This window comes from Zootoca vivipara, chromosome 2 (assembly GCF_965207765.1).
Source record: "Zootoca vivipara chromosome 2, rZooViv2.hap1.1, whole genome shotgun sequence".
Lineage (NCBI taxonomy): Eukaryota > Metazoa > Chordata > Lepidosauria > Squamata > Lacertidae > Zootoca > Zootoca vivipara.
The window spans coordinates 38,968,885-38,984,868 of record NC_142584.1 but is presented as its reverse complement, the minus strand read 5'-3'; the positions used below and the strand labels follow the sequence as shown (position 1 = coordinate 38,984,868).

The 15,984-nt window shown below is 41.4% G+C and overlaps 1 protein-coding gene across 2 annotated transcripts in view; it reads left to right on the top strand.

Annotated features, from left to right (window-relative positions):
* The window catches only part of DNAH9 (dynein axonemal heavy chain 9), a 190,399-nt gene that overhangs the window by 144,931 nt on the left and 29,484 nt on the right, over positions 1-15,984 (top strand). For both annotated transcript variants that reach the window (XM_088661670.1, XM_035104728.3), the window contains exons 59-61: positions 616-738; positions 10,405-10,598; positions 14,887-15,035. In XM_088661670.1, coding sequence (XP_088517796.1) covers positions 616-738; positions 10,405-10,598; positions 14,887-15,035 — 466 coding nt within the window. The remainder of the gene's footprint in view (positions 1-615; positions 739-10,404; positions 10,599-14,886; positions 15,036-15,984) is intronic.

Here is a 15,984-nt window from a genome sequence, read left to right as displayed (position 1 = left end):
GACTTGTGTGTGTCCTGCTGATGCACATGGCGGCCAGGAACAGAACCCCTGCTTAAGTGGGGATTCCCCTGTACACAGTATGAAGTAAAATGCTCCAGGGAGCATTTTAAAAAGATATATTTTTGGCTGCATGGCCATGGAGGAGATGTGAGCTGCTCTAAGCAGCTGTAAAATATTAAAGGAAGAGAAAGGTGGCCCTCGGGCAACCTTGTAAGTACAGTATGGACCAATGCACAGATTGGTTTGCTGATTATTTGGAATATGTTCTAATCTGCACATTGGTCCTAAGGAGGCAAAGTGGCTAGGTTTGTTCCCAAACGTGGAGCGAACTGGAATCCTCCCCATCTATAGGTTATACTGGTGCTTTTATTTGTAAAGGTTATTGATTGCTTAAATTATTTCAGGTCCATCTTTAAATGTAAATTCAAAAGGAAGGAATTAAGTACAAAATGTCTGCAATTCTAGCACCAGTCCTAATATTCATGAATGTCTTGCCTTTGGGTAGAATCTTGCTGGAATTTACTTTTTATTTTTTGGTCTCCCCTGCAAACAAAAGCCTTTTCTTCAGGAAATCCTTGCAACTTCCTGCAGTGCCATGTGGGTTTGTCATTGCAGATACTTCTGATGAATAAAGAAATTAATGCCACGGAACTTGACTTCCTGCTAAGATATCCAGCCCAGCCAGGAGTCACCAGTCCAGTAGACTTTTTGTCAAGTCAGTCGTGGGGTGGCATCAAGGTAGCTGTTTTTAACTCGTAAAGTCTTTTATATGTATAACCAATGAATAATAAAGTAAATGTAAAGGGACCCCTGACTATTAGGTCCAGTTGTGATCGGCTCTGGGGTTGTGGCGCTCATCTCGCGTTATTGGCCGAGGGAGCCGGCGTACAGCTTCCAGGTCATGTGGCCAGCATGACAAAGCCACTTCTGGCGAACCAGAGCAGCACACGGAGATGTTGTTTACCTTCCCACTTGGAATGGTACCTATTTATCTACTTGCACTTTGACGTGCTTTCGAACTGCTAGGTTGGCAGGAGCTGGGACCGAGCAATGGGAGCTCACCCCGTCGCAGGGATTCGAACCGCTGACCTTCTGATCAGCAGTGGTTTAACCCACAGCGCCACCTGCGTCCTGATCAATGGATAGTATCTTCTATTAAATGTAGCCTAATCTTCCATTTTAAAAAAAAGTTTGTCAGTTATGTTGGCCCTTTCCAGAACCCAACAGGACCAAATCGTTCAAGTGAAGCAGGGGATGATGGCATTGCTTGGCCACAAAGAATGAAGTTAGTAAAAAGTACTGCAGAATAAAACTCTTAGGGTTTTGCGTTCTTTGAGAACTGTTCTCTCTTTGGGTTCTTTTGCCTTTCCCTGATTTCATGAAATGCTACCAACATAATGGTTGAGGGCATTTACCCATTTTCCTAGTGCCTGGTGATGTTTGAATTAACATAGGGCAGGCCCACACTATGCATTGGGAGCACACCCAAAAGCGCACCATACGTTTAAAGCACACAAGTACCTCCAAAGAATCTTGGGAGCTATAGTTTAAGGGTCCTGGAAATTGTGGCTGTGTGTGTGGAAACTACAGTTCCCAGGATTGTTTGCAGGAGGTCACATGCTTTAAATGTACATTGGATGTAGAGATGGTTGGTGCCCATTGGAACTGGTGAGGCAGAAGGCACAGAGGCCAACTGTAGTAAACCTACAGCCAATGACATGCAGAGCCAACAAATTCTAGTTTTACCCCCCATTCCCCCACCCTGTTGATTTCAACAAGGGCAACACTTGAGGGACTAAAGTGGATAGCCATTGCCACCCTCTGGACTGGATGTACGAAATAAGGCAAGCAAGTGTAAGCTGTCTGAAGGCAGACCGAGGTTGATGGGGCACTGGGCAGTGCTCCATTTGCCCTAATGGGCCAGCCTTCACTGGTTGAATGTGTGGTGGATACGCCCACAGTATGTAATGTCAGTTTCTGAGAATCACAAGTGGAGAGAGTGCTGCTGCGCTCAGGTCTTGATTGATGGCCTCCCATCACATCTAGTTGGCCATTGTGAGAACAGGATACTGGACTAGATAGGCTAGCAGGCTCTGCTTATGTTTTTATTAGGAGAAACATCTTAATGATAAGAGCAGATTAACAATGGAACAACGGAAGCAGTGACCTAGAGGGGCAGTGGGCTCACCTACATAGTCGCCTCCAACTCTCTGATAGTATGGAACACTGGAATAAAAAAAATGTCCTTAAGCAGTTACAAGTACAATGTTGAAATATAATATTGAGATTATTCTTGAAGGGTTCTTTTAAAATACACAGTCTCCTGTCACCTTCCAAGTGCACCATTTTGCAGAAACTTGGTTATATCAACCTTTTAAACGATAACAATAAAGCTGAAGTGGACCGCCAAGGACCTTCAGAATTATGCATTTTAACAGCAATATCAGCAAAGTGTTTTGCACAGTCCTCCACAAAAGGATAATGTGTAGAACCTAACGAAGCACAAAAACGATCCACGAAAACCAAATTGGTTTCCTCCCAGGAAAAAGAGCAACTGATCACATATTTACAATAAGACTTTCAATGTTTTCTTTCTTTCTTTCTTTCTTTCTTTCTTTCTTTCTTTCTTTCTTTCTTTCTTTCTTTCTTTCTTTCTTTCTTTCTAAAAGGGGGAAATACTTTCCCGCTTCATCAACTTCAGAAAAGTGTTTGACTCTATCTGACAACTTGGAGCTGAGCCTTAAATTGTTACAAAATGGAATTGGCAAAAATATATACAGTCTCATCATATCTGTGTTCCAATCCATCAAATTCAGGATATGGATCGGAAACAAAGGCAATCAAACAAGAGAGAGGTGTAAAGCAGGGAAGCACCCTCAGACAGAGTCACTTCAAACTATATCAGTGATGTTTTGACCCCATTGGAATAGTCATAAAATCTAGGGCTGTGTCTAAATGACTTGCGACTTGAATGTATTCTTTGCAGGTGACCTAGTCCTACTGTTACGCAGTCGGGAGAGAATAGGAATAACTTTGCAGCTCTTTGAAGACTTCTGAATTACAGGGTCAACCCTGAAATGAGAAAATGAAAACAAGGCCAAAATCCCCAAGCCAAGCAAGCTTCTGTTGCAAAGCAATTAAAGCTGAACATGGCTTTAGGTGTGCATGCATTGCCTTTGGGGAACTTAGCAAAAGTTATCACAGCCCTGCAGGGGAACGTTCTGTAAGACCATATCAAGTAACAAAGATATTAGGCCTGTTTGGATGTGATTTTCCCCTCTCCCTTGGATTTAGGGTTGCCAGACTCAATAGAGGACAGGACTTCTGTGCGTTTAATTGCCCTGCTCTCTTTTGAGTCTGGAAACCTTAAGGAGAAACCAGCAGACCCTTTGCTTGGAAATTAAACAAAGAGTCTGCTGGTTTCTCTTTAAGGTTTCCAGACTCAAAAGAGAGCAGGGCAATTAAAGGCACAGAAGTCCTGTCCTCTATTGAGTCTGGCAACCCTACTTGGATTGTCCTCAGGGTGAGACTTGGAGCAGGTTTGGAGCTAGAGAGTGCCTACTATCCTTTTAAAAGGAAAGTATAATTTCCCTGTTGATAGTGGGATATTTAAATAATTGGGTTATCATGGTCCAATTGTTTGCTTCTCTCTTCAGAGAAGGAAATGTGGGAGTTGTGTGTCTGTACGCGCATGCGTGTACACAATGTGGGTTTTTTGTTTTGTTTTTGCTAGTGCTGTCTCTTCCTGAGGATAATCTCAATAGAAATTTCTCAGGAGCCCCAGAGAGACTTTCCTGCCCTAGTGTCCCTAAACCAGGGAAGCCTGTGAAACCTTCAGTTAGAAATCTACTTCAGATTAGTTTCTAATCATAAAGCAATGAAGAGAGATGGTTGCATCTTAAAAGAGCAGAGAGGAACTGTGATGTCAGCCACAGTAACATAATTATTGCTACTGTTCATTTACAGGTATATATATCACTTTTCAGCCCAAAGCAGTGAACAGCATCTTAAGGCAACCAAGTATAATAAAATGCCATCAATCAATCAAAACGATATAAGATAGTACATAAGGCAAAAGATCTCAACTACAAGATCTGGACATCTTCCGGGGGGGGGGGAATAACACCTACCTTTTCCCTTACTTTTTGCCACTCCTTGATGAATAATCTTAGGGCTCTTCCTTCTCTTCTTCTTATAAATCATTCCCTAGCAGTTTCTAAAGTATTTTTTTAAGAAATCAAATGTGAAGGCGGAGGTGGTTTGCACACCCTGCTGCATTCTGTGGGGGATTCGAGCTCCTGCCAAGTTGTCACTGTGATTCAGGTTGGATGTGTCCAGGCTGTCTAGCTCTCTCTGCTTAGGGCTGCCCTGTTCCAAGAAAGTTGCTAAAACTCCGAGACTAAAATAGCCTCACTCAACTTTCCCCAAAAAGTTGTTTGGGGGAACAAACACACCTAGTCCATTAATCTTTGGTTCAGCAGAAATTTAGACAGACCAATATTTCATTTTTAGCCTTGTATAAATAACTTTAAAATATGTTTTAGTTATGCAGTAGAAGCCAGCGTTGGGTTTTTATATTTAAATTTTTATTGGTTTTATAAATTTTTATTGGTTTGAGTACTGTGCATAAAGCTTCTCATTCACACACACTGTAGTTTGTATTTTATGTTATAGCCAGCAAAAATGTGGGAAGTAAAGTTGCATCTCAGGTGATGAGGTGCATAACAAGGGCTTGTTACCAGATTGTCTTCTATGAGGTGTGGCTCTGATCATCTTATTCCTTGCTTGAAGGACATTCCTTTCTCTCATGCTTCCACAGCAGCCCTAAGCTATGATGGGTTCCTGCCCTGCTTAGTTTTTTAGGGTTGGGATTTTGATGTTGCTGCAGATTTCAGAACTGCAGTTGTACTTCTCCACCTCAGTGCCTTCTCTGTTTCATATTCCTCTGTGTGTCATAGTCTGGACCATGAAGGGAATATCTGATTTATCCACACGTTGTGGAACGTGCAGTGATTGCTCACTTTCTGCACAGAATTTTATTAGTTGCTTTGTTTACTGTTTAGTATATTCTGTTTATCATGTTGTAACCCACCCTAGGACTTCGATTAAGGGCCAGTAAAAAATAAATAAAATAATGTAGCTGGCTTTCTTTTCTTTTTTTAAAAAAATCACCTTGATGTTTGCAATGTATGACTGGAAGCTTTAAATACACATTTCTCAGCAGAAATCTCTCAAGCCCTTTACCCACTAATGAAGTGTGTGTGTGTGTGTGTGTGTGTGTGTGAGAGAGAGAGAGAGAGAGAGAGAGAGAGAGAGAGAGAGAGAGAGAGAGAGAGAGAGAGAGAGAGGGAGACAGAGAGACCTAGGGTGGTTGTTGATGAACTGAAAAGGCAAAAAGCTAAACCAGCTTCATGATGGAGAGCTCTTTGGAGCCTTCAACCACCAATGCTGCTTCCCCCCCTGCACAGTAATAAATGTAGTGCTGAGAGATGAATACCTGCTATTGCTACCTTATTCAGATTCCAATTTATTCTACAGTGGAGGATATAATGAGAAATAATCTTTTCTTAAGAGTTTAAGGTTATGCGACAAGTAGACAGTGAGTGGCAAGTCTGTTTGTTATATCTGGTCTGCCACAGCTCCTGAAAGCCTCCCTTCTGCCTCCCCAAACAAAGAACCAACAGGTTAACATCAAACATGTTTGCCATGTGTAGCTTCTTTTGTTTATTCTTCTTGCCACAGGTAAGGCACCCATGGTTCCCATTTCTGACCCTGCCAGGGCCCTAATGTATCTTAATCCTTATTCCCCCCCATCTTATTATGACTCCCTTATCAGTATTGCCTCCAGACACCTGAATTCATTGACAGAAAGACCCAGTTCCCAGTCTTGAGTTTTCCCATGTAGTGGGCTGTCTTTATATGAACTCAGATGACTGGTCCACCTAACTCAGTATTGTCCACACTGACTTGCAGCAGCTCTTCAGGATTTCAGGCATGAACCCTTCCCCAGCTAAAGACCTAAAGACCTTCTGCATGGAAAGCATGGCCCTTTCTTCATTTCTGTTATGCTTTCTTTTCTGAATGTAAATGGCTCAGCCAAGAAGAGAGAAGCTGCTTGTAATGAGTTGAGGATACACCTGGCTAGCTTGGATTAATCTTTCCACCCTAGCCCCCTCCCCAAGCCCAATCATTTTCATCTTCTATTTCTGAAGAGGAAGAATATTCATTATGTAGATATGAAAAAGCAACTGAAAAGGCATTGTTTAATAAACGTGGTGTTGAATAATGAGCTCTAAATAGTGGATTCAGCTTTCAAGAGGAGAACGGCTGCAGAGACAAAGATGCATATTAATGTTGTATTTATAATTTTGCAGAATGCAGATGATAAGATTGTGTGTGTGGCTAAAAGATAAAATAGCAATTCATGTATTTCGCATTGAAGAAAAACCAGTATTTCCTTGACAAAGGCCCTTCTTTCTCCCGCCCTGTGTACTCTGTAGTTCTGTTAAGTTTCTATTCTTGTTGACGATTGATTTTGACACAATCTGCTGAATATATGCAATGCACAATGATATTTTTTGCTAATGCTGTCACAATCTTTTGATCAAGATGGTCTGATAAGACTGGCCTACAGTTTACTTGAGTACCCATGTTTAAAATATTAGTGTAGTATCAGCGTCATAACTGAATCCCTCCCTTTTGAAAAGCTAGATCCTTTTTAGAACAGTGGTGGCCAGCGGTAGATTTGCAGGATCTATTCCATATTTTTTACTAGAATTCAAAGGTCCCCCAACTAGGGCCAGGTGAAATAGTTGTACAGTACTCTTAGGCTCTGTTCATGCTTGTGTTTGCTGTGCACTCACTGTGTTTCCCAAGCTGGATTTTTTTATCTGTGTTCAGATGACATTATCCAAAATGCATATGCATCCTGTGCTTTGTTATAAGATACTACTGTTTGATGTGTCATTTCTCAAACCAGCTTCACACTGATTGGAGTCCTTAAACCATTCCTAATCTACTTGCAGCAAAGATGTGAACAAGTTAGCATAGGATAAAGACATCCCCACCCTGTCAATGTACAAAAGCAGAAACAAATTAAAGGTGTGCTGATGTGAAAGCTAGGGGTGAACTCTGCCCTGAGATCTATGGATGAAAGGCAGATTGCAAATTCTAGTAGTAGTAGTAGTAGTAGTAGTAGTAACTTCACTGTTACAAGATGGTAGAGTAAACACCACTTGGAGTTAAGGGACAGGGTGCCTCTGAGTACACAAGTATAAATTTTCAGAATCCAAACTGAACTCTCAATCCTGTTATAGAAAATCTTTACAACTACAGGTCATCAGTGTTTGCAGCTTGGTCCTAGGTATGTAACAAGGCACATATGTATAGGTAGCAGGTAAAAACAGGGATCAGATGCGGGGCAGTCTTGAGCAGGTCGGCCGCCCTGGCGCTGAGGGGTGGAGATCGCTCCGGCGCCCCCGCCCTCGCAGGGCGCAGTGCCACCGGGGGTCTACCTAGAGCCGGCCCTGATCAGATGGGAAGTGGTATTTCAGTCAGGAGCACAACCATCCCTTGATAACCTGGAAGTGGATCAACTAGTTTCAGTGAGAGAGGGAATGCATTTGTCTAAACATTCCTCCCCCCTTAAGGCTGCCTACCAATCATGGACAAGTGAAATCCTTTACAGATGACTGGTTTTATTGAGATCAGATCACTTATATGCCTCTCAGGAATTCAGTAGAAGTCTCATTGAATTCCTGTTGCAGAGTTAGAGCCATAGGTTTTAAGACTCACCAGTGTCTCGTTAACGGGGCTGATAGTCTAGAACGGGGCATGGACATGTCTTCAAAGTATCATATAAATTAATTATGCTCTAGATTTCTGTAAAAGAAATTGCATAGTAGGAAGATAATCTGAGAAATGATTGGCGTGGGCAGACTTAGTGAGCTTGTCAGACGTTATAATAGTAATAAGGGTGATTAAAATGTAGATCTTGCATGACATGCTGATTGAAGTTTTACATACCCATCATGGCTTTATTTTTACTTTCATTAGACTTGTGCTCATGAGTTGAATAATTCAGTTAATGCAGCCAAACAAAGAGCCAACTCCGGCAAATGAATTATATAAAACAAAATGTGGTCTGGAGGAAAGCAAATAATCCATTGTTTATACCAATCCTCTGAGTTAACAGCTTGCTTCCCAAATGGAATAGTTTTCCATCAGTATGAGCCCCATTACATTCTAGCTTGATGATGTTGTCTTAGCACTCCATGTCAATATTCTTTCCTAGCTTTCAGACAGCTTTGAAGAGCTGCAAGGATACTGGAGAGGGGTGGGGTTAGATTCTCCATCCTGATCCTTCCATGCTATATTCTTAAGTTATAAGCACAGAGGCAGATTGCAATGTATGAACACCTGAGAAGTACTGGTTGTCTATCCTGATCACATTTTATGCAGAACACAGTGATCCGAAACTAACATAAATAAGACCATGTAGCTGTTCGGATCTCCCACTGCTGATTAATGGAAAGTTGTGGAAAGGTGTTTATTTACAAGGTTCTTTGCAGGCCAGCAAATGTTCAAATTCTAGAACACAAACAATTGCTACCTGGTGATTATATATGGGGAGTTCACCAATGCTGCATCTTCCAGTATTTCTTACGGTGCCTGTGGCGAATGCTTTCAGTAAATATTCCCTCAAAAATCCACAGTGTCTGAGAGACTGTTTTTCCTGCCCAGTCACCTGAGAGTGGGGTTTGTGGGGGGCGGGGGGCAGGGGAAGTGGGGTCACTGAAGACGGGTTTGCTTTTACTCCAAAACAGAGGAAGTGATACACACACGCACACGCACACACACACACACACTTTTCTGCTGTAGTTAGTCTCTTTTTTCTTAAACCCCGCCCCCCACATCTGAAATTAGGCAAATAGCTGTGGCACCATTCTTGTAGAACTCTCTTCCCAGGGGTGCTCATCTGTCTCATTTGCTAATGTGTCTCAGGTGGTAGCCAAAACTCTTTAAATTTCCCTATGCTTTTACATCTGATGTATTTTTTCCTGCTGCATTTGTTTTTAGTGATGCTCTTTACTATTATAATGTATTTATTAGTTATCCTAAGCCCTCCTTGGAATTTTGAGTGGAAGGTGGTATATAATTGTTTTAATAAATACTCTTTTAAAAACACCCCCATTATTACCAAACACTTCATTTTCATATAGTCTTGGCTTGGATCCACATGTCTGTCACATTTTTGAAGGATTCATTCCTTTGGCGTAGCCTGATTGTAGTTTAATCCATTTCACATCTTCTGATGGAGCGATAAATTAAGAGGGCATTTTGGGAAGAAGAAGCAAGCAAGAAATGCTTTGGTTCTATGGATCCTAGAGATGGGGGAGAAATCAGCAGTGTGTTGGTTGTTATAAAGCAGGCATCCCCAAACATCGGCCCTCCAGATGTTTTGGACTACAATTCCCATCTTCCCCGACCACTGTTAGCTAGGGATCATGGGAGTTGTAGGCCAAAACATCTGGAGGGCCGCAGTTTGGGGATGCCTGTTTTAAAGCTTCAAGCCTTGGTGTTATTTCTGAGTGTCCCTGTGCAAAAAGATACACAATTCCAAAGCCATGTAGCAGCGGAGCAGTGCAAGGAAGTCTGGGTGTTGTGGAGAACAACACAGAAACAGGTTTGCAAAGAGATTCCATAAAATTCTGCAGCAATAAAAAAATGTCAGAGACCCACAGTCACTCTTTTCCCCCCTGAAAGAAAGAAGTGTAGTAAGATGTTTACTTTAAAAAATATAAATCAGGTGCTGAATGATAGTGCTGACCTTGGCTGAATCTGGCTGAGATGGCAAAGGTAACATGTTTAATTAGAGAAAAATCATTACTGACATTTGTTAAGGACTGGAAATTTCTTATGGACCTTTTGTGAAAATGAACTTGTGACATGGGGAATTGAAGATTGAAAAAATACTGGTTTATGGAAGATAGAATGGTTGGATTTTAAGGAATGAGTATTATATGTAGCTGCAGGCAGAGAGCTGAGAGTCCTTTTACTCTTTTCTGTCTTTCTTTAGTTCCCCCCTTCTTTCCCATTTTCTTTCTTTTTTGGGGGGGAGGGCTTCCCTTTTCTTTCTTTCTTTCTTTCTTTCTTTCTTTCAACTTTGTTCTTTTTTAGACTAAGTAGTTGCTTTATCTTAGTATATTATAGAAAGATAACTGGGAAATGGGTATACATTTTTGTATACCTATGAATATGTTTCAATAAATATGTTAATGAAAAATAAAGATAGTGCCAGCCTCAGAAGGGCTCCTGGCACTTGAATTTTCAGGAAGCAGCTCCAGGAAGTACCATCCATGTGGGGCTTCCCATTCTAAGTAATGGCCAGCTCTCTTCTTCCAGGCACTGTCATCCATGGAACAATTCCGCAACTTGGACCGGGATATTGAGGGTTCTGCCAAACGCTGGAAAAAGTTTGTGGAGTCTGAATGCCCTGAAAAGGAAAAGTTTCCTCAGGAATGGAAGAATAAGTCTGCTTTGCAGCAGCTGTGTATGATGAGAGCCATACGTCCTGACCGCATGACATACGCTGTCAGGTAAGTGCTGTACACCTGGTGGCTGAGTCAAGAATTGTCAAGTAAAGTGAAAAACTAAATCTTTCAACAGTGTGTCCAAGAAGCACCAGACATGTCACAGAACAAGTGCTTAAATGTTTTCATGTATATCTATATTCCTAGCTTAGAGTGCAGGTTGCTTAATTCTACAGTGCAGTTTCTTCCTGTTCTTTCTACTCTCCACTTAATCAGAACAGAATCAATCAGTGATGTCCATTTAACCTCAGCCACTTTCAACATTGATTGCCATCTACAGAATGCTGCTGATGCACAATCTATCCTGGTGTTTCAGGCTGTCTCCTTTCACCCACTTCAAATAAAATTTCTGCCCATCTTTCAGACATTACCTTTTGGGCATCTGTCCATAAATTGGAACTTAGCATATCCAAACCTGGATACACACACAACCTCTTTGTATTGGAAATTAAAGGAGTCACAAAACACCCCAAAACTTTTCAATAAATAAATTGGAAAAGCTAGTCTGAACAAAAGTTTTTTTATACTCAAATTACCTGGCATGACACAAAATAAAACGTGATTTCAGATTGATATTTGAATGTAAGATTAAATATTTTTTATTTGCAAGTCTAAATCAAGATAATAATTCATAATGGGGGGCTCAACATGATTCATTGTGAATGACTGATTTGTATGGGAGTTAGATAAATGTGTGCAATCTGCTAAAATTATCCTCTGTGATAAAAAGTTAGCTCAGGATAATAAACTGAAATCAAACACTGTTAGCCACTCGTAAGTTCTTGATCAGTGCTTGGCACAATTAGAACCTGATTTGTCCTGATGTTTCTGTCACCCTAGTTTTATTGTAGTGGTATTTGGTAACTGCATTGTTTTTGTTCTGCATTGCTTCTGTTTAAAAGAGAGTTCTGTGCTCCCTGAAAGCTGCTTATGAGTGAGTTAATAAACAGCGACAGAAACAAACATTTGGGACATACATATGTCCATCCTTTGGCAGCAAACAAACCAGGAAGTCCTCCATTACCTAGATTATCCCATTTCATCCAGACCAGAAAATAATGGTTAACAGAAGGGGTGAACCATACATGACAGGTGGGGGGCACCTATCAATCACCTGATGGAATTATGACATCAGATGATATCTTCAAAGAAGCTCCTTGTCTGTAGAGAGACAGACTGGTGTACAGAGTGAATTTCCTTGAAGGTGTATTGTCAGTGCCAGTCAGCTGATAAATCATCTATTTTATAATCATTTTTATTGAAAATTTTCAACATAAAAACAATAAAAGCCAAACTAATATAAGAAATCTAGGGAAGAAACCAAAAAGAGAGATAAAAGAAAAAGAAAAGAAGAAGAGAAAAAGAGGATAATAATACCAAGCCTTTTATCACATTTATACCTTATCATAGAAGAATGAGCCCTCCCAGCTCTCACCTGGGAGTCTCCCCCTCTTCCCTCAGCCTCCCACCCTGAGGGATCTTTTCTGCCCGGCCTCTCATACAGAGACCTTCATCTTTTGTCCATCACCTTCCTGTGTACATCTTCATTAGCTGATAAATCACCTTCAAAGGAATTAATCTCAAGTGATGGGTGCTGAAAACTCATTGGAAGGCATGGTGCCAATCAGCTGCTGGGTGCCATTAGCAGTCCTTTTGAAATCTGTTAACACTAGTTCCCTAGTTCAGCCAATCCCAGTGACATCTTTACCTGTCCCACACTTGATGTCAGGTGGGTGTGCTTTGAGGAAGATGTCCTCACAAGCCTAGTTCAGATCTCTACCAGGCCTAATTTGGGTTCCAGACTGGAGGTTCCTCACTGCTGATTAACAGCTTTCAAACAAACCAGGGTAGTAAAGAACACGACTTTTGGCCACACTTGCAGCCCTATTGCTCTTCCTTGCAATGTGACAGAAAACAAGCAAGCAAATTTTCCATTAACTTAGACTTTCCTGTTTGTTTGTTTTTTAAGTTGGCTTACTAGCCAATAGTAATGGTAGAATAGCATAGACTGTGTTTGACTTATAGGCTATTTTGCATCAAATCTTGACTTCATAAAAAGTACCTGTGCTTCATGGGAAGCCAGGAAATCTTATACAGGAACAGCGTGAGATTATGTGATAGTAATGATCACAAAGTTCCAAAATCTCTTGGAGGATATTTCATTATAAACCCCTGCTCCCATTGCCCCCCCCCCCAAAAAAATCAAATCTAAGGTTTTGTTAACAATAATCCCCAAAATCACTTTATTAAACCACAACTGCAACTACTTTTATGTTATCATTTATTATTTTGCCTTTTATTGTTGTGTTTAATTAATTAATTGTTTTGCCTTTTATCATTGGGTTTCATTATGCTTTATAACGCTTTAAAACTCTTTGTGGGATGTTTAATACAGTGTGAACCATCCTTTGGGCAAAAGAGCAAAGAAGGGGAGTCAATCTTCTAACATTTATAATAAATTGCTGCTTTTATCATTTATTTCCAACTCCTTGCCTGCTACAAAACACTTTAACTTCTGCCATTCTCTTAAGGCTTTGCTTTATATTTCTTCATTAGAAAACATTGTTGTGTGCAATCAATTTTGTCACAACGAGAGAGACAAATGCTGCCTATCCAAGGAGAAGAACAACAGCTCTTGGTGACTTCATTAATACCAGTCTCATGCATTTTAACACATCCTAGTGCAAGACACCTGCCCCCTGTCTCTCAAGTTTTAAGAATAAACCATTCTAGCAGAAACAAACTCTATAATTCATTGCTATTTCAATTAGTAAATTGTGCCTGCTATTTCTCTTACAGAATTTTTTTTATAAAGTTTAGCTGATGTGACTGGTTGTTAATGTATTTATAAGTTATTTAGTGAAGCAGACTGAGAAGATGTAAACTTCAGGCAGGCATGTAAAAGTAGTACAAGTACTTCAAGTAAAGCAAAAGGTCTTTTGCTCCATCAGGACTTGTTTGTTGCTCAACATCTGAGTGATATTTGATAATGTCCATGGGCTTGAAGGTTCTGATTTGACTTTCAGCAGCTACATGATCCCAGCAAAGAACAAAAAAATTAAATTTGCACTCATGTATCACGGAATCCCAAAGTTTGGAAGCTGGAAAATCAAGTCTAAACTTTTGTTCTAGGATAAAGTATCAAATATCTAAAGTTCCAAGTTGGCCATGTTTCCTTAAAAACCTCCCGTGGAGGTTTTCATTGCACAGTAGAAGGGAGGAGAGATGCACAGACGAGCTAAGCATACTAAACAAAAGGATGGACTGGTTATGCACAACACATTAAGATAAACCATGGTTTAGTGAAAATATTTGAACATGCAGGGTCCTGGAGAGGAATGTGTATCCTCTTTGCTCCTCCCCAATCTTTCATGCTACTGTGCTGAGTTAAGCCATCGTTTGACTTAGCATGTCATCCAAACTGGGGCTCTTCTCACTAACTATGAGCTGTAGACGGTTCAGAAACTCCAGCTGGTACAGAATTCGGTGGCCAGATTGCTCACCAGGACAAGTGGCTTTGAGCATGTTACACCAATCCTGATCCATCTTCACTGGCTGCTAATTCGTTTCTGGGCCCAATTCAAAGTGCTGGTTTTGACCTGTAAAGCCTTAATGGCATATGATCGCAATACCTCAAGGGCCACCTCTCCCCATAGAAACTGACCCAGACCCTGCAATTATCATCTGAGGCCCTCCTTTGGGTGCCTCTCCCACGAGAGGTCTGGAGGGTGGCAACACAGGAACGGGCCTTTTCTGTGATGGCTCTCCATTTGTGGAATGCTCTGTGCAGGGAGCCTCGCCTGGCACCATCATTACATAACTTTAGGCCCAGGCAAAAATGTTTCTCTTCAGACAGCTGTTCGGCTGATTAACATTCTATGGCCTTTTAAATGTGTCTGTGGGGCGGGGGGCATTATTGGTTTGTTTTGGTTTAGTTTTATTATGTATTTTGTGTTTTCATGTTGTGAAACTGCCCTGTGATCTTTGGCTGAAGGGCGGTATACCAATCTAATAAAGAATAATAATTCTCTCATTCAGAAGAGACTATCCACCTGAATGCTTGAAGTCTGGGGTTGCTCCTGAGCCATCATTATCACTCCATGTATTCTCTCCCCCACCCCTCTTTCCATTCTGAGACTTAGGGAGGTGTGAGAGAAAGGCTCAAGAACCTCTGGTCTAAGATAATAAATCCCCAGGCCATATAGATGAATTCTGATTAAGTCAAAGAGCACACTATTCTACAAATGCATTGTATTTCCTGAATATTAATAGGTTCAGCAATTTCTTCCAACAGAGATTTTGTGGAAGAAAAACTTGGGAATAAATACGTGGCAGGAAGATCTCTGGATTTTGCAACATCATTTGAGGAGTCTGGACCTGCAACCCCGATGTTCTTTATCCTCTCACCTGGAGTTGACCCCCTGAAGGATGTAGAGAAGCATGGTAAATAAATTGTGTCAGTTAAATTGCATCAGTTAAACCAGGGGTGTCAAACTCAAATTCATTGGGGGCCGCATCAGCAGTTTGGTCACCCTCAAAGGGCCGGCTGTATCTGTAGGACTATGTGTCCACTCTTTATTATCATAAATTATTGTCACTGCATTCAATTATTACTGTTTTTTGTAATAATGTAAGTAATAACTAGCTCTGAAAGCAGAAATATAGTCAGAATAATGGCAAGTAGATATTCAAATGTACAATTATTGTACAATTTATGTATTTATGTATTGAAAAGATCTATTAGAAATACAGATAATAGCAACAATAAAAATACCACAGCGCTAGCCCTTTCCTCAAAACACAGTCAGTTCCCATCTGCCAGCAGGGAGGGAGCCCATCTAGCTTCCCTAGGCAGGGAGTTCCAAAGTTCTCTGGGTGGACTAGAGACCTTTTTTAAAAAATGAAAGCTCAGCGTCTGGGGTTGGGGAAGAGGTTGGGTTGGGGCAGCCATGGAAGGAGGCTCCTCTTCACGGGGGTCTGTCTGTGGCTGCTCAAGAGGGAGGCTTGGAGAGAGGGGATGTATTTGGACAGCAGGTTTCAGAGCTCCAGCAGGTGCCCCCAGCAAAAGGGTTGCCCTTTGGCTTGATGGGGAGGGCTTTGTCTTGCAGGGGATGAAAGACCCACAAGGTGCACACACACACACACACACACACACACACACACCTGCATCGGTCATCTAACCCAACCCCCTGCAATGCAGGAATCCTGGCAGCTTTTACCTGGCAGCAACTCCAGGCAGGGCTGAAAGCTGGAGAGCTGTTGCTGCCAACCAGTGTTGGCTGCACTGAGGGAGATGGACTGTCCCAGGATCTGGCAGGCTCCTCTGTGCCTCATCTTTGGGAACAGACATGGCATGTCCTCTCTGGCCAGCTGACACCTACAGCCTGCCTGT